The sequence below is a fragment of the Vombatus ursinus genome, unplaced genomic scaffold (assembly GCF_900497805.2).
Source record: "Vombatus ursinus unplaced genomic scaffold, bare-nosed wombat genome assembly UNPS02007612.1, whole genome shotgun sequence".
NCBI classification, from domain to species: domain Eukaryota; kingdom Metazoa; phylum Chordata; class Mammalia; order Diprotodontia; family Vombatidae; genus Vombatus; species Vombatus ursinus.
This window is the reverse complement of record NW_020947390.1, coordinates 5,252,300-5,272,386: the sequence shown is the minus strand read 5'-3', so window position 1 is coordinate 5,272,386 and position 20,087 is coordinate 5,252,300. Positions and strand designations below refer to the sequence as shown.

The 20,087-nt window shown below is 35.8% G+C and overlaps 1 protein-coding gene across 3 annotated transcripts in view; it reads right to left on the bottom strand.

Annotated features, from left to right (window-relative positions):
* Nucleotides 1-297: 297 nt before the first annotated feature.
* Nucleotides 298-20,087, bottom strand: part of DYNC2H1 (dynein cytoplasmic 2 heavy chain 1) — a 363,910-nt gene continuing 344,120 nt past the window's right edge. For 2 of the 3 annotated variants that reach the window (XM_027849539.1, XM_027849541.1), the window contains one exon: nucleotides 298-787. In XM_027849539.1, coding sequence (XP_027705340.1) covers nucleotides 629-787 — 159 coding nt within the window. In that variant the 3' untranslated portion in view covers nucleotides 298-628. The remainder of the gene's footprint in view (nucleotides 788-20,087) is intronic. The other variant, XM_027849540.1, reaches the window with a different exon arrangement.

The following is a 20,087-nucleotide window of genomic DNA, read 5'->3' as shown; positions in this document are numbered from 1 at the left end:
TTTGTCAGCTATAGCATTCTGAACAGACATGTTTTAAGTCTCAGTTGGTTCCGCTGACTGCTAGGGAGATTTCAGCCCAGATGTTACCTGGTGAAATCATTAAATATACCAGGGCAGCTCCTCCTCTGATTCATTTACCTCTGAATTCTAATGCCAATGGTCATACATTATCAATTCTAATTTAATGTGTAGATTTTTCAGCTGGGTGTTATAAATATTCTTTAAAAATTTTTAAATTAGCTCAATCTTTTATTAAACAACTATAATAGAAAATAATATTTGAAAAATATACAGCATTGAATTTAAAATTCTTTTTTTCATTATTTTCAATTCCATAACAGAAAATATTAAATATTTAACAAACAGGAACATCTAACAATAACCATACCACTATTTTCAATGAATAACATAGCTTCTCATTTTAACATTAACTCCATTAAGTTACTTTTTTGCACAAGGTACAGTGTGCTGTGACTTCCTATTAAAATGAAAAGCTCATTAGGATAAAAAATGTTAGTTATGTGCTAATATTTAAAATTAAAATTCCCAAACTAGACAAGTCATACTTTAAAAAGCTTAAATATTTAATATTGATTATTGCTAAGATAGTATTTATTATAATTTCATGCTATTGATTTTTTAAAAATAAAGCCGCTCCACACTGAATCCACTGGTCTTGGTTGCCCCCACATGGTACATCGATATTTGTCACCACACGATCCCTCTCTGCACTGGAATAGACCGGCAAGGAGATGCACTCATCAGAAGAATATGGACCATATGTATCCTGTAACAAATCATTGATTTTATTCATAAAATATATTGATTTTAGGTTTACTATTCTGAAATAAAGCATTAACTCTGTTATAAACAAGTAACCTCCAATTCATAGATTATCATTTGCTATTTAGCTATAAAGAAATACAAATGAGCTATTATGGGATTAAGTGCTCTTGATGTACAGAATTAGTCAAGTTTTCTCTTTTTGGTCAATTGGTCAAAAGAAGGCTTGACATCACAATAGTTTAAAAAGTAAGAAACGTCTCTAAATAGACTCAGCCGTTATGATAGTTTCTGCAACAGAAATTGACAGCACATATTCTCCTATAGAAAATAAAGCAAGGGGGAAGTCTACTAATATATAGCAGTTGCACACCTATATAGCACAAAATAAGTCCTTCCATAGCCTATTCAGTAATATTTCTTTTAACTCTTGGGATACTATTGGTCAAATTAATCACTAAAACACTATTATGGACATTTTATGTAAAAATTCATTTTTAGTGTAAATTGTTATAAATATGCCTCATTTCACTTAAATAATTTAACAATAAAATAAATTAATGATTAAATAATTTTGAGCACCACTCTGTGCCCACCCAACACTTGCCTGGATAAAGATATAAACTGGAGCTGGCATTTCACTGGTTTATAGTAATAAATAAGAGGACTTCCTTAGCTGCAAAAAAAGTAATCCTAATGGTTTGGTTTTAACACATTGTAGTCAAGATATTTTAGGAAAAGCAGGCCTTTCTATACTGCTCAAATGAACCACATAGGTGGCTATCGGCTGAACGCTAGTAAGGCTGGGCTTTCCACAAAGCTGTAGGCAATCCACAAAGCGGAACGGGCTACACTGGGATTTAATGGGCTTTAGAGGTCTTTGAGCACAGGCTGAACAACCTGTTCTTGGGAATTAGAAATTTCACTTTTATCTTTACTTGGATCCTTTCACTTTCACTTCACTTTTCACTCATTCAAGAAATATTTATATTATGTACCTACTGTGTACAGAGTATCATGCTATGTACCCAGGAAGATACAAAGAAGCGTGAACTTCATTAAGGAGAAAATAAGGAATCACTTAAGATTTTTTGGGCAGAATAGTAACATGAGTCTATGTGTAAGAAAACTGACAGGTATATAGTGGTATACTGGAAGAGTAAGAGCAAAGGCAGAAAAAATGATTTAGGGAAGGGACTACTGTAACAGTTCACAAAGGTGGTACTAAGGGCTGGTACAAGCATGTAGTCAGTGGAAATAAAATAGGGGTGAATGAGAATAATATAACCATTTGGTAACTGATTGTCTATGAGAGCTGAGTATGAACTTTGTTGCCACCTTTAGGTTTGTAGGGCTAAGACCTAAAAAACTAAACCAGACTTTCAAAAATCTTTGCTTGACCTAGACATCTCCTCAAACTTATGTCTATCTCTCTTCCCTTTCACAGACAACTTGGTGGAAAAAGTCACTTCCTCACCACTCACTCCTCACCCTCTCACAATCTTACTGACAACCGTATCATTCTACTTGTTTTCCAACAACTTGGGTATCAATGACCTCTCCAAAGTTACTCATAATATCCAAAGTGAGATCTCTTCCCTTTCTTATTTCCTTATTTATTTGATCTCTCTGCAGCATATGACTCAGTTGACCATCCCTGGAATGCAGAAATGAGAACTCTGGTCAGAATTTTAGGCATAGGAAGCATCTAATGAAAATATGCTGAGTGGGGAGTTGTGCAGGGTATGGCAAAGAGGACAGTGTCACTGGACAGAAAACATAAAAGGAGACTAGTTATGGAGACCTTTGAAAGCTGAAATTCTATGTGGATGTCAAACTGATTAACTATAACATGAAATTTCCATTCACTTATATTTTTGCTATGAGAATTATAAACTAATAATCATGCATAGCAATTAATCTTTATTTTATATTGACAACAAAAATTCATAGCAATAAATACAAAAAACTCTAGATAAAATTTCATACCTACCCACTAATCCTTTAATTACTGTCAATCAGTACACTTCAGTGCTTATTCTTTACTCATTTGTTCTAAAGAGAAAAACCTTCATTCCTTCATTTCATATTACTCTTGGAGTCAAAAGGCTTTTAGAGATCCACCAATGGCGCTTTAATTTAATCAAGCTGCAGGCACTTCCTAATCTATTTTTTATCATAAATAAAAGTCTTATCTATGATTTTTTTTTTTTTTTTGCTAATCCTAAGAAAATGCCTTAAACAGTCTTTTCCCTCAGGTCAGCTCTTGGCTTTCATTCTCTTCCCCTTTTTGAGACCAAAAGAAAACTACAACTATTTACATTTCTCAACATCTGTTTTTAACTAAACAGCTTTCCTTCATCTGAGCTACTCTTGCCCAGGCACCTGCCACAAACACAAGGTTTGCTAAGCATTCTTCCAAACACTTTTGATGTCTTCCATATTTGCTTCCAGTTTTTTTTTCTTTTAGGTAAAGAACACAGTCAAGTTTAAATGAGATTTTCAATCCCCTAAGTGTCAAATATTATTATTTATTATTCTTAAAAGGTGAGAGGGTCCCTATCACCCAATAAAGGAAGCTAGAAGCAGCACTCCACTTAGCTACTGACCATGAAATCTTCTACTTTCTGTACATTATATTAAATGCACAAATTATGTTTATTCAGCACTTTATGTTCTACAAAGCAGTTTACATTTTTTCATTTTATTTAATGTTTTAATTAATTTTTATTATGGCATAACATTCCCTATATGAATTGGCACATCTTAATAGATATGATAAAAGATACCAAGGTATATTGTTAGATTAAAATAATTGGATAAATCTAACATTTAATGAAGAATTGCTAATAAATAATTAAGTGGCCCAGTGGATAAAGCATGGGACTTAAGAGTCAGGAAAACCTGAGTTCTAATCCTGCCTCAGTCTTTTACTAGTTATGTAACCTGGGTACCTCAGTTTCCTCATCTGTAAAATGGGGATAATAACAGCACCTACCTCAGAGGGTTGCTGTAGTGATAAAATGAGTTAATACAGGTAAAGTGTTTTGCAAACCTTAAAGCACTATACAAATGTTAGCTATTATTGACAGAAAAATTAGAAAACAATCCTCCACTTTGTACTTCAATTTAAAGTGGTTAAGTATATGCTACATCTATATAACAGTTTACAGAGGCAGATATCACACTAGACTCAGTCATGACAGTTCAAATCCTGGCTCTATGGTTTAGAACCATAGGATTACAGATGCAGAGCCAGAAGGGGATTCAGAGCGCCTGTCCAACCCCTCATTTTATAGATGAGAAACAGAGGTCAGAGAGGTTAAGTGAATTACCTAAAGTCATATAAGTAGCAAGTAAATAACCTACATAAATGTGAGGAACATCCTTAATCTCTGTAAGGCTCAGGTTTCTCTCATGTAAAATGAACTCTGAATCCCATTATCCCATGATTCCATAATATAGCATTAATGATGTCAATCAATCAACAAATATTTATTAAGCTCGTGTTCTGAGAAAGGAATTGAGCTAGGTTCTGGGGATTCAATAGACAAAATGAAATAGTCCTTGCTCTCCCAAAGCTTAAAGTGAACAGAGGGAGGATATACAAACATGTATGCATACATACATATACACAGCCTTTGAAGGGAAGAAAAGTAGTGAAATGCCCCTTCCCCCGACCTGAACAGAATATCTGACCATCTACTTCAACCTCATGCTACTCTTTTCTCCAGCCTGATCTCTGATCTCCTCTGGGAAGATGAGTGGTGCCTTCCACTCAATGAACACGTTCACATCTGGTCATATCCTATACACCCCAATGATCCTGAAGCCACACCCTATCCTCCACCACCCAATTCCTTATTCCCATCCCCCTAACCCTCCCACCCCAAATTTCCAATCAAATACCCATCCCACTGAATGCTTTAGAATGCCTGTTCTGTAGGCAACAAACTACTTCATCCTAAATCTTTGCCCCTCTCACTCCTTCCATCATCTAACTATCCCTGAAGCCTGGCTCCCCGCTGATGACAGAATCTCCCTGGCTACTCTTTTAATTGGTGGCTGCCCCTTCATTTACTCCCCTCAGTTAATTGGTTGAGGTAGAGGAGTTAGAAATACTTCTTTCTCTCCATTGCCACTTCCAGGTTCTTCTCCTACCTCCATCACTCAGTAACCTTTCTTCTCTTGAGGTTTACGCTATTCATATCTAGCACCCAATCAAAATCCTGGCCTCTGTTGTCTACAGACCTCCAATTGAGAACCTTGCCTCATATTTTACAGAAAAAAATTAAAGATATTTGCCATGAACTCCCTTTTCTCCCCTCTTCTTCATCTCATGTGACTCAAATTCTTTCCATGACTATCTCCTCCACCTATTTCACACCTAGAGGTGATCTTACTCCTTTATCAAGTCTAACTCCTCTTCCTAGACAAGCAATTTCATTCCATCTGTCTCCTCCAAGAGATTCCCCTCTATCATCTAACTCTCTCACTTATCTTCAACACACACACACACCCATCTATCTATATAATATCTGTATCTATATATCTCTCTACCTATATCCATATATCTATATTATATGTATTATACCTATATATATAGCTAGATATCATATATAAATACCTGTGTGTGTGTGTGTGTATATCTACATATATCTATATATCTATCTCTACCTATATCTACTGGCTCATTTTCTACTACATAAATATGCCCATGTTTTCCCCATCCTTAAAAAAACCCTCACTTGTTCCTTCCATCTCCACTATCATTCTATATCTCTTCTACCATTTGTGGCTAAACTCCTTGAAAAGGCCTTTTAGAATATGTTGCTCCACTTTCTCTCCTCTCACTTTCTTCTTAATCTCTTAATAATCTGGCTTTTGATCTTATTATTCCACTGAAACTACTCTCTCTAATGTTACTAATGAACTCTTAATCACCAAATCCAATGGTCTTTTCTAAATCATAATGCTCCTTGACCTCTCTGTAGACTTTGACATTGTTGATCACTCTTTCCTCTTTGATGCTCTCTTCTCTCTAAGTTTTCAGGACACAACTCTCTCCTAATTCTCTTCCTACCTACTGAACCACTCCTTCTCTGTCTCCTTTGCAAGATCTTCATCCAGGTCACACCCTTTAACTGTAAAAATCTCACATATCTGTATCATGGGTCCTCTTCTCTTCTATATTACTTCAAACTGCTGATCTCATTAGCTTCCATGGAATTAGTTATCATCTCTATGCCGATGATGCTCAAATCTGCCTATGCTGCCCTAACTTCTCTGCTAACTTTTACTCTTGCATCTCTAACTGTCTCTCGGACATCTTGAATCGAATGTCCAGTAGACATCTTAAACTCAATATGTCAAAACTAAAACTATCTTTCCCCTTAAATCTTCGTCCTCTCTCAATGAGGCCCTTTACTCTAAAGGGCAACACTCTTCTCCCAGTCCCTTGTGTTCAACCACAGTCTTCCTGGACTCCTCACTCTCTCTCATCCCCCATATCTAATCTCTTGCCAATGCCTATTGGCCTCACCTTCACAACATATCTAGTATAAGCACCTTCTCTCTTCTGACACTGCTATCACCCTAGTGCAGTCCCTCATCACCTCACACCTGGACTACTATAATAGCCTGCTGGTGAGTCAACTTGCTTCAAGTCTCTCTTCATTCTTATCCATCCTCCATTCAGACACTAATGGGATTTTCCTAAAGCACAAGTCTGATCATGTCACCCAATAAACTCCAGTGGCTTCCTATTGCCTCTGGAAACAAATCCAAAATGCCCTTTTGGGCAGTCAAAGCCCTTCATGACCTACCTCCCCTCACTACCTTCCTTACACTTTATACCACTTATTCATCAATTCAATGACATTGGCATTACTGTTTCATGAAAAAGACTATCTATCTCTCTGCTCGCCCTCCTCAATGCCACCTATCAAGCTCCTTGGCTTCCTTTAAATCCCAACTAAAATTCCATCTTCTATAGGAAACTTTTCCCAATTCCTCTTAATTCTCATGCCTTCTCGCTTTTAATGATTTCCTATTTATCCCACACATAGCATCTTTGTATATATTTGCTTGCTGTCTCTTCCATTAGATTGTGACCTGTTTGAGGGCAAGGTTTGTCTTTTGTCTCTTTTTGTATTCCCAGCACTTCGCACAAAGCATGGCACATAACAGGAACTTAATAAATGTTTATTAACTGACAAACAGTATACAAATAACATAAGTGTGTATAAGCAAATGTAGGTATATTTACATATGTGTGTATATACATAATATATATGCTTATACTGTATATATATATGCTTTCTATATGTGTGTGTGTTTGTGCATGTGTGTGAGTATTACAAAATAAATATGAATAATGAAATATAAGGTAGTTAAGGAAGAGGACCCTGGCACTTGGTAGATCAGTTAATGTTCGTGTAGAATGTGGTACTTGATATGTATCTTGAAAGAAATAAGAAATTATATGAAATGCCCATGAAGAAGGAGTATATTCTAGTCATGGAGAATGGCCAGATCTGTCTTCATACGAGAGACTAGAGATGAAGTGTTAGGTGTGAGGAACACAGAGAAGCTGAAATTGCAAAGTAGATAAAGGGGAATAATTTATAATTAGACCAGAAAGATAGGTAGGGAACAAGTTATGAAGGGCATTAAAAATCAAATAGAGGATTTTATATTTTATCCTAGAGGTCATAGACAATAGATGAATGACACAATTAGACCTACACTTAAGGTAAACCATTTTGCTGGCTGTGTGAAGGACAGAATGGAGAAAAAGTTGAGATAGAGAGACAAACTGAAAGGTTATTAGAATTGTCTAGGTAAGAGATAATGAAGGTCTGTACTAGGGTAGTGACTACGTGAACAGTGAGAAGACATCAAATGCAAAAGATATTTTGGGTGCAGAAAAATATGAGATTTGGTAACTGACTGAATATTCAAGATGAGGGAGCGTGAAGAGTCAAGCATATCATCAAGATTACAAATCTGAGAAACTAGAAGGAGCCTGGTGTCCTCAACAGAAATAGAAAAGCTCGGTTGAGGGGTAGATTAGGGGAAAGACTATGTCTAGGTTTAGTTTGGAGACTGATGCCTATAAGAGGCAATTAGCTTTAAATATATAAATAAAATCTGTTTAATAGGTATCTTTAAAAACTCAAAGCAATTATGCTACTCAAGGTAAATTCAGGAGTGATATCCTCTCTGAGAGTTAAAATATATATATTACAATGAGGAACCGGAATTCCCTATAAATTAATTTCTAAGAAACAATGATCATTTACCTTATCATCATTAAAAAATAACAAAGGTGAAATTTAAGTTAATTTCATTTTCATAATACATGAAAATAAACTGTTAAAAAGTCTTCCCATCAACATATGCACAAAGCCTTCTGTGACTTATCCAATATGTTTTCTAAATTGATTCAAACTAAAGAAAAATTATTATTTCTGTTATAAAAGGAGATGTTAGGAAATCAAAACTTTAAAACACATTTTATTAGGCACAATTTAGCAATTCAGCACAAGAAAAATAAATATCTCAAAACAAGAAATAAATGATATGCCAACAATGAATATTTTAAAATATTTTGTTCTTCCTAGACTTTCTAGCTATTTTTGAATATCTTTTTGTAGAGAAATATTTCCTTCAGCTTTTCACATAACAGAATATTAACTCTTAGTTACATGGCACAGCAATTAAGTAGCTAGAAATAGTATAATTGTGAGAAATTATATTCCAGGGGCCACAGTGGTGGCACAGTGTAGAAGTATTAGTTAACCATAAGTGTTTTCAGGAAAACACTGTACATATAGCATAATAACTGTCAATATTAGTACTTTTTGAGATATGTATGTATGCATATGCATTTTTCCAGAACCCAGAATTCATGAAGGGGATAAATATAAGGCAGGAATTGAAAGAAGGTTAGGGACAGATCTGACTGAGGATTTTGTGTTTTATAATGGAGGCAATAGAAAGGCTTTGAAGATTTGTGAGTGTATATGTTTGTGTGTGTGTGTGTGTGTGTGTGTGTGTGTGTGTGTTCAGTGTGTGAGAAAGAGACATTGTCAGATCCATACTGCAGGAACATTGCTTTGGAGAGAGGTATAGACTAGAAGCAGGGAGGTTACTTAAGTGGCTATTGCAATACTTCATGTGAGAGGTAAGAAAATCCTAAACTAGGGTAGAAGCTGTATGAGTAGAGAGAAAGGAACATATGCAAGAGATGTTACAGAAGTGGAATCACTAATACTTAGTGACTAGTGAGGGTGACAAATAGGTGTAAAAGGATCACTCCAAAGTTGAGAGCCTGAGTAACTAGATGGAGAGGTCTAGCCACCACAGAAATAAGGAAGTTTGGAGGAGAGATGAGTTTGTGGGGAAATATTAAGACTTGAGTTTGAGATCTAGATTTTCCCACCTGAAAGGACAGAATATAAATGGCTGATAGGGAGCAGAACTCCAAGACACGTAGAGAGCTAGCAAGAAAGTACTTAGTGTACAGTTAGTGGGCAACTGGGTGGGGCAGTAGAGTGCTGAGCCTGGAGTCAGGAAGATACCAGTTCAAATCCAAACTCAGACACTAATTAGCTTTATGACCCTGGGAAAGTCACTTAAGCTATGTCTGCCCCAGTTTCCTCATTTGAAAAAGGTGGATAATAATAGCACCTACCTCCCAGGGTTCTTGAGAAGTTCAAATGAGATAAAAATTGTAAAGTGCTTGGCACAATGCCTGGTACATAGTAGGCACTACATAAATGTTAGCCAGTTACTATTATTATTTGTGTTTGTGTTCTTTGATGAGTTCAAATCATCAGACTTAGATGACTTTACATCTTAAAGTAGTAAAGATGTAAATACTTTACATCTTAAGGTACTGCAAAAATTTGCAGATGTGGTTGTTGAGATGAGGTTGTTGTGATTGCATTGATCTCTGAAAGATCCTGGGGAATAGAAAAGGTATTGCAGGATTACAAAAGGGCAAATATTCAAAAAAGGGAAGAGAGTGGAGCCTGTAAGCAAAAGGTCAGTGTGCTTGACTGGAAAGATTCTAGAATATATTATTAACAGGTGATTCATGAACACCCAGGAAAGGGAATGGTGATTATTAAGTCAACAAGATAGCATGGCACTTTGGAAATAACAATGACTCTGGAATGAGAAGAACTTCAAACCCCATTTCTGATGATTACTACCTCTGTGACCATGGGAAAGTTCCCCTATAGGTCTCATTTTCCTCATTAATAAAATGAAAGGGTTGAACTAGATGACCTTGAGGTCACTTTTAGCTCTCCATCTATGATCCCATGACCTTAAGTTATTCCAGACTAACCTATATCTTTCTTTGACAGTGTTACTAGACTGACGGATCAGGAAAATGTTGTAGATTTTAAAAAATGTACCTAGATTTTAGTAGAGACAAAGTCTTTAATGCTATCCCCTTATGGACAATCTGGGGAGAAGAATGGTAATCAATAAGACAGTTATATAGTTTTGACCAGACTCATAAAGTAGTTATTAATGGTTTGATATCATTAGGGGTTCTAATGGATTAACCCAAGATATTTAACATTTTTTAACAGTGACTCGAAAGCATAGGTGACATGCTTATTTCATTTTCAGCTAACACAAAGCTAGAGAGGACAACCAACATATTAGATGATACAGTCAACAATGAAATAGAACTTGATAGGCTAGACTTTTGGGCTATAAATAAATGTAATATCACGCATCTGGGGTCAAAAAACCAACTATATGAACTCACAGTTGAAGAGGCATAATGAGACAGTTCATGGGCAAAGGTGTAGGGGTTTTACTGTACTACATGATATGATATGATTAGTAAGAAAGTTAAGACAATCTTTGGTTGCACTTAGAAAGGCATGGTATAAATGGCTATGGAGGTAATCTTGATATACTATGCCCTGGTCAGACTACATTTGGAGCATTATGCTTGGTTCCAAGCACCAAATTTTGGAAAAGAGAACGATAAGCTAATAAGTATCCAAAGTAGGGCAACCATGATGGTGAAAGGCCTTGAAATCATGTGACAAAATATTTATTGGGGCTCTCTGGTATGGAGACAGCAAGACTTAGGTAAAGTGTGTTAGCTATCTTTAGCAATTTGAGTATCATGTAGAACAAGTGTTAGGTTTGTTTTGCTTAAAACAAAGAAGGAAGAATTATACATAACGGATATGAGTTGCTGAGAGATGATCTAGGCATGATGTAAAGAAATATTTCCTAACAATTAAAGCTATACAAATGGGGGCACCAAGGTGGCACACTAGATAGAGCACCTAACCTGTTGTCAGGAAGACGTGAGTTCAAATCTGAGCTTAGACACTCACTAGCCGTGTGATTCTGGGCAAGTCACTTACCCTGTTTGCCTCAGTATCCTCATCTTAAAAATGAGCTAGAGAATAAAATAACAAACAACTCCAGTATCTTTGCCAAGAAAACCCCAAATGGGATCACAAAGAGACAGACATGACTGAAACAACTGAACTAAAGCCATTCAAAAGTGAGTGGCCTCATAAGATCCTAAGTTGTAGGTCAGTTTGACTAGAAAGGAGAGATAGAAGGATTGGAAAGCAGAGAGATTTGAGACAGGGAGGCCATTAAAAGGATACCACAATAGTCCAGGCTAGATGTAATAAGGGCCTGCCTGAACCATGATGATTGGGTATGTAAGGGAAAAAACAGATGTGAGAGATGTTGTGAAGGTAGAATCAATAAGACAACAACTGTTCAGGTATGGAAGCAATGGAGAGAAGCAATGAGGGTGATTCTAAGCTGAGAACCTTTGTGTACTTGAATGAATTAAGTACCTTCAATATAAATAGGGAAGTTTGGAATGATGTATGGTTTGGGAGAAAATAATGAGTTTTGTTTATGAGGCTGAATTTGAAAAGCCTATAGGAAATCTAAGAGATAGCCAATAGATAGTTGATGATGTAGGATTTAAGTTTAAGCGAGTTAAGAGGCCTGGCAATATAGATTTGGAAGTCATCTGTATAGAGATTACTGAACCCATGGCAGTTGATGAGATCAATAATAGAGAGTATATATAGAAAAGAAAAAGATCCATGGCAGATCCTTAGATGCTCATACTTAGTATGTGTGAGCAGGAGCAGAAAAAGAGATAAAAAAGAAATACAGGGAAAACCAAGAAATCAAAGACATGGAAGCCAAAGTAGGAGAGAATACCTTAGAGAATGGGGTGGTCAATAATGTCAAAGGCTATAATAAAGATCAAGAAAGAAGAAAACTGAGAAGAAACCATTGGGTTTAGTAGCTAAGAGGTGAGCTTGAAGAGGGCAGTTTCAGTTGAGCAGGGATGGATCACAGATTGCAAATGGTAAAGATGATGAGTTTAGTTTTAGACATAATGAGTTGGAAGTATCAATGGGGACACACAGGTGGAAAGGCTTAATAAACAATAGAGAAAGATGGACCAGACTTCAGGACATAGGGTTGGATCACTAATTTATTTTTGTAGAGATAAGGAAATCTATAAGTACTGGTGAGGTCACTTAGTAAGAGAGGATATTGAGAGGAGAGCCCAGGAGACAGAAAATGAGACTGAGAAGGATAGATAGGTAAGAAGGGAATCGAGACAATGGTGTCACAAAAACTCAGAGAAGACAGAATATCCAGGAAGAGAAAAGGGATCAACAGTGTCAAATACTGCAGAGAGTTAAGAAGGATGAAAACTGAGAAGAGGACATTAAATTTGGCAATTAAGAGAACATTAGTATACTAAAAATTAAATTGCATCAACCAGAAAATTAATTGAAACTATAATTGAGTTCAGCCAAGGTGACAAGACACAAGAATAATATATAAGAATCGTTATTAGTAATAAGGATGAAGAAAACACCATAAGAAGACATTTCAGTTATATTAACAATAAAAACCAGCAATTAATCTATAAATAACCTACTAAGGAAAATTATAAAACAATAATACATAAAATAACAGTGTAGGAGGGATAATTCATGGATGGGTAAGAATAATAATAATGACAGTTAGCATTTATATATGCTTTAAGTGCTTTATTATATTCTAAGTGCTTTAAGATTTCTAAAACACTTGTGTTATTTGATTATCGTAACAACTTCAATATAGTAGAAATGGTAATACTCTAATACAATACTAATCTGAATACCAAAGGGTTTCTTCTTTTCTAAAGGTGGGGATGGGTATATGGACCTGTGATATAATTATGTTTCGAACTCCTTCTATCAATGTATGTAAGCCACTGTTCTCCACTTTACAGTCTCTCCCTAACCCCCAAGATATCTCCCCATCTCTCCTATGCTGAAAATGCAGAGGTCACTCATGGGCCCAATCTCAATATAGATCAACACAGTAGCTTTAACTTGTTCCCTTTTTGCAAACTGGGCCCTTTCACCCCTCATTTAGCAACCTGGTAGCTCTCTACTGACAAGGAGCTCACAGCTTTGATGGGGACTTCCGTGCCAACACAGCTTAGAAACCAAACAATCCACCATCAGCCTCAATCTACCCAGCAGCAGGGACTACAGGCATGTGTTACCATGCTCAGCAGCAATTTATAATCTTAGAGAGTTACCTGGGGCAATGACTTGCCCAAGATCATATAATGGGTGTATATGAGAGATGGGACTTGAAACAAGTTTTTTCTGACTCTGAGGCCATCTCTGTACCTACTACATCATGCTGCCTCTCATAGGAATCTTCATAAAACTGGATAAAATCATAAAATTTACGGGAAAAACCCCCAGAAGGGATATTAAAGGATATAATGGGGAAAAATAATTTATGAAGGCAGAACTGTGCTTCTTCCAGACTTTAAAATGCATTTTAAAGTGATTATCAAAAACACATATGGTTCTAGGCCCCAAACTGACAAATAGTTCAATAGCTCATAGGATCATAGATTTAGAGCTGGAAGTGACCTTAAAGGTCAGTGAATGCAACTCCCTCATTTAGTAGATGAGGAAACTGAAGCACAAAGAAATGATTTGCACAGGGTCACACAGCTCACTCAGCATCTGAGGCAGGATGTGAGTCTTCCTGATTCCAAATTCAATATTCTATCCTTTATACAGCAAACTATCAAACTAAAAACATACAAGATTAGCCTTTGATAAACTTAGAGAAAATAAAAATAAGAGAAAGGATTAAACAACAAATGGATTTGGGAAAATTAGTTACCAATTTTGTAGGAAATGGATTAAGACCCAGAACTTGTTCTGATATACTACAGCTGGATGATCATTAATCAATCAAACTATCAAAAACATGCATTAAGTGCCTGATATGACTTAGCCACTGGAGATAAAAAGATAAAAGTTAAACAGCCCCTGCTCTCAAAGAGCTTACATTCTATTTGGACAGACAACATATATTTTCATAAGATTATAAAAAAAATTGTAAAAAAAAGTAAATACAAGGTAAATTTTTGGTATGAATAAGTTGTCAACTGAGCAGAGTTTTGAAGGAAACAATGGATTCGAAGAGAAAGAGGTGAGGAATGAGTACATTTAAGACATGGGGTACAGGCAGGATAAAGATGTGAGATGGACTACTATGTGTGAAGAACATTGTGAAGACTAGTTTGGCCAGACTACAGAGTGTGGGAAGGAAAATAATACATAAAAAGGTTGGAAAGGGCTAGGGGACAAGATGGCAAAATAAAGCAGGAACCTGACTGAGCTTTTCCAAATTCCCCTCCGCCAACTTCAAAATAACTCTTCAAAACAAATCCTGGAGTAGCCTAACCAAGAAAAGGACAGGGTGAAACAATTTTCTAGCCCAAAACAACTTAGAAAATTGATAAGAAATTTTTGTCACACTGAGGAGAGAGCAGAGTGCAGAGTAGGTAGTCTGGGCAATCCAGCAGCCAGCAAGACAGCAGTGAGATTGCCCATCCTGGTGCAATCCACCAGTGAGGTGCCACCCCCCCCCCCAGACCAGTGCAGGTCTTGGGAGCAATTGAATCACCAGCAGTGACTCCTGGAGCTCTCAGCTCAGAGACTGGAAAAAGGCCAGGTAACTGGTCAGGGAGGAGATTACAGGGGAAATTATGTTGGCACTAGGTGCAGGAATCTGTCACATTGCCCAAATTGGGATCCAGTTCATAGTCCCAATGTGAGGAGCACTAACACACTAGAGTATGTGGCTGCAGGGGAGTAGGGGTCCTGAGCAGAGTGCTTATGGTTGCTCACAGACCACAGCACAGGCCAGGAAAGCAATGATCACACTTCTTAGATCTTACCACCTTGGAACAGCCAAAAACTTAAAGGTCCCCAGAATTAGCTCTGAAAACAGCAGCATGAAAAGCCTGAAGCTTAGGACAGTGTACCCTCCAGCCAAGAAGGAGAGCCCAACTTTAACATAAAATTAAGTCAAGAAATTGGCGGAAAATGAGCAAAAAATAAACAAATAAAAAAGAACCTGACCATAGAAAGTTATTATTGTAATAGGGAAGATCAAAACACAAACTCAGAAGAGGATAACAATGTCAGAATGGCTACATATGAAACCTCAAAGAAAAAGGCAAATTGGTTACAGGTCGAAAAAGAACTCCTAGAAGCTCAAAAAGGATTTTAAAAATCACATCAGAGAAGTAGAAGAAAAATTGGGAAAAGAAATAAGAGTAATGCAAGAGAATCATAAAAAGAGTCAACAGCTAGGTAAAGGAAGCACAAAAATATAAAAAAGACGTACAAAAATTCAATGAAGAAAATAACCCGTTAAAAAACAGAATTGGCAAAATAGGAAAGGAATTACAAAAACTCACTGAAGAAAAAATTCCTTAAAAATTAAAATTGGGCAAATGGAAGCTAATTATTGCATGAGCCATGAAGAAACAATAAAACAAAATCAAAAGAATGAAAAAGATAGGAAAAATTTGAAATACCTCATTGAAAAAACAACTGACCTGGAATACAGATTCAGGAAAGAGAATTTAAAAATTACTGGACTACCTGAAAACCATGATCAAGAAGAGAGCCTGGACATTATATTTCAAGAAATTACCAAGGAATACTGCCCTGATATCCTAGAACCTGAGGGTAAAATAGAAATTTAAAAAATCTATTAATCACCTCCTGAGATTCCAAAATGAAAACTGCCAGGAATATTATAGCCAAAATACAGAGCTCCTAGGTAAAGGTGAAAACATTGCAAGTAGCCAGAAAGAGACAATTAAAATACTGTGAAGCCACAGTCAGGATTACACAGGACGTAGCAGCTTCTACATTAAAGGATCAGAGGGCTTGAAATTATGATATTCCAGAAGGCAAAGGAGCTAGGATTACAACCAAGAATCACCTACCCAACAAAACTGAGTATATTCCTTTGAAGGGGAGGGGAGAAGGAATGGATATTCAATAAAATGGAGGACTTTCAAGTATCCCTGAAGACCAGAGCTGAATAGAAAATCTGATTTTCAAATACAAGACTCAAGACAGGCATAAAAAAGATAAACTGGAAAGATTCAAGAAGGTTAAATTGTTTATATTCCTACATGGGAAGATGATACTTGTAACTCTTAAGAACTTTATCATTATTAGGGCAGTTAGAAGGAGCATACATAGACAGAGTTCATGGGTATAAGTTGGCTATGATGGGATGATATCCAAAAAACCAAAATTCAGGGATGAGAAACAGGATTGCATTGGGAGAAGAGGGAAAAGAGGCATTATGGGGTAAATTATCTCACATGAAGAGGCAGGAAAGAACTCATAGAGGAGGGAAAGATGGGGGGGCAAGCAGGCAATGCTTGAACCTTACTCTCTTTGGAATTTGCTCAAAGAGGAAATAACATTAACACTCAGTTGGTTAAAGAAATCTATCTTAACCCTTTAGGGAATTAGGAGGGTAAGGTGATAAAAGAATGTGGAGGGAACTGATAGATGGAAGGTCAGATTGGGGGAGGTGATGGTCAGAAGCAAAACACTGTGGAGGAAAAAGATGAAAAAGGGTGAGGGAAAAGATGAAAGGACAGAGAGAGAGAAGGATAAACAGGAGAAAAAAAAAGATGGAAGGAAACACATAGTTAATAATTATAACTGTGAATATGAATGGAATGAACTCTCCAATAAAACGGAAGCAGATAGCAGAGTGGATTAAAAACCAGAATCCTACTATATGTTGTTTACAAGAAACAAACTTGAAGCAGAGAGACAGAGGGTAAAGGTAAGGGCCCAGAGTTAAATCTATTACGCTTCAGCTGAAATATAAAAAGCAGGGGTAGCAATCATGATCTCAGAAAAAGTGAAAGCAAAAATAGATCCAATTAAAGGAGATAAAGGAGGAAACTACATCCTGCTAAAAGGTACCATAGACAATGAAGTAATATCAATATTAAACATATATGCACCAAGTGGTATAGCATCTAAATTCTTAAAGGACAAGGTAAGTGGGTTACAGGAGGAAATAGGCAGTAAAACTATACTAGTGGGGGACCTCAGTCTGAGAGGAGACTCCCCTCTCAGAATTAGATAAATTTAACCACAAAATAAACAAGAAAGAAATTAAGAAGGTTAATAGAATTTTAGAAAAGTTAGATATGATAGACCTCTGGAGAAAACTGAATGGGGATAGAAAGGAATATACCTTTTTCATAGAGGTACATGGCACCTACACAAAAACTGACCAAGTACTAGGTTATGAAAACCTAACAATCAAAGGCAGAAAGGCAGAAATATTAAATACATTTTTTAGATCCTGATGCAATAAAAACTACATGTAATAAAGGGCCATGAAAAGACAGACTAAAAATTAATTTGAAACTAAATAATCCTAAAGAATGAGTGGATCAAACAACAAATCACAGAAATAATAACGTCATCAAAGAGATGAGAATGAGACTACATACAAAAATTATAGGATGCAGCCAAAGCAGTTCTTAACAGAAATTTTATATCTCTGAATGCTTACATGAATAAAATAGAGAATGAGAAGATCAATGATTTGGGCATGCAACTAAAAAAACTAGAAAAAGGACAAGTTAAAAATCCCCAATTAAATACCAAATTAGAAATTCTGAAAATCAAAGGAGAGATTAATAAAATTGAAAACATGAAAACTAGTGAACTAATAAAATAAGCTGGTTTTATGAAAACAATTAATAAAACAGATAAACCATTGGTTAATTTAATTTCAAAAAAGAAAGAAGAAACCAAATTAACAGTATCAAAAATGAAAAATGTGAATTCACCACCAGTGAAGAGCAACTTACAGCAAATATTAGGAGCTATTTTGTGAAATTATATGCCAAAAAATCTGACAATGTAAGTGAAATGGACGAATATTTACAAAAATATAAACTTATTTAACTAACCCCATTTCAGAAAAAGAAATTGAACAAGGCATCAATTAACTTCCTAAAGAAAAATCCCCAGGGCCAGATGGATTCACAAGTGAATTCTACCAAACATTTAAAGAATAATTAATTCCAATAGTATATAAACTATTTGGGAAAATAAGTAAAGAAGAAGTCCTACCAAATTCCTTTTACAAGACAAATATGGTACTGATAGCTAAACCAGGAAGAGCAAAAACAGAGAAAGAAAACTACAAATCAATTTCCGTAATGAATATTGATGCAAAATTTTAAATAAAATACTAGCAAGCAGACTACAGCAATATATCACCAGTATCATACACTTTGACTAGGTGGGATTTACACCAGGAATGCAGAACTGGTTTAATATTAGGAAAATGATCAGCATAATTGACCATATCAATAATAAAACTAACAGCAAGGATCATAGAAAGGGAAAAGTGAGTAGAGTGGATAAAGAAACTTGATGGGAATTTAGAGCAACAGAAAAGTTACAATATTTAATGCTATTACAAATTGTTTTTAAGGGGTAATTGTCTTTTTTACAAGTCTTCTTTTAAAATGTAAATACTTTTGCAGTGAATAGCAAGTAAGTAACCAACAAGTTGGAAAGCTAGTTGGCACAGTAGATACGAGTGTATCCAGGCCTGGAGTCAGGAAGACTCCTCTTTGTGAGTTCAAATCTGTCTTCTGACACTTATTAGTTATGTGACCCTTATCAAGTCACTTAACCCTGTTTGCCTCAGTTCCTCAATCTGTAAAATGAGCTAGAGAAGGAAATGGCAAACTACTCCAGTATCTTTGCCACAAAAACCCCAAATGGGGTCATGAAGAGTAGGGCATGACTGGAAAATGACTTAACAACAATAATGAACAAGATGATGTGAACAGGTTTATCGGATTTTTTTCTTTCCAGAATGAATGGATGGGCAGTCTGAAAGTACTGAGAACTTAGAGGGGACAACTGTATGATATGCAGCATGAAATTGCTGGATTCTTTGAGAGGAAAATCACAGCAAAGGAAAAAAAAAGGGGCTCAGAGACATCAATACAAAGTTCTGTTTAGGGATGGCCCTTGATAAAAGTCCTTCTTATGTTTGGAAAGAGAAATTAAGTTACTTTTAGCCTTTTTTGCTCCAGGTTAAACAATTTTAAATCCTTTTATTCACAGAACTTTTTAACCCTTAAATAATTTCTTTTAGTTTTCTGAACTATTTTCCATTTAGTGAGTTTAAAATTTAGTGACAAGATAGGACACAAAATGTAGTTGAAGGATTATTTCCCAGAACTTTTATGTCATATTTCTTCTAATATAATCCCAATAAAATAATGGTTTTGTTCATAAACATGCTACTGTATATGGCTAATTAGTATTTACTTTATAGGAAAGGGTTTAGTTAGTTCCATGTATTTTTCTTCTACCTAGTAAGTAATTCTTATTCTCAGATTTCACTTTGTGGGTTTTGTCTCAAAATGTACCAACTTACTTTTGTCCTCATTAAATTTAATCTTCTCTTTACAGGAACAGCATTTCAATTAATTAAGGTCATTGTGAATTTCATGTTTGTTTCCCAAATTATTAGTCATTCAAGTCTAAAATCATCTGCAAACTTGATGAAGAAAATCTTGATTCCTTCACATAGGTCACCACTAATGACACTAAACATAACAAGGTTCAGAACAAATTCCTGAAGGACACGTCATTATGTAACATGGCTCTTTTATTGATAATTAGCCTTTGTGTATGGTTTGCAAGCCATTACAGTCATAAAGGCTATAGTATGGCAAAAATGTCATATGAAATGTAATAAAAGGAAAGAATGAAATCAAGAAGATACTTTATAACTATGACTCTCCCTTGCAATATGTTCTCTTATACTATAAAAATGGAAATAAAATTGGTTTGACACAAAGTCATAGTACTAAATTTCTAGTATTT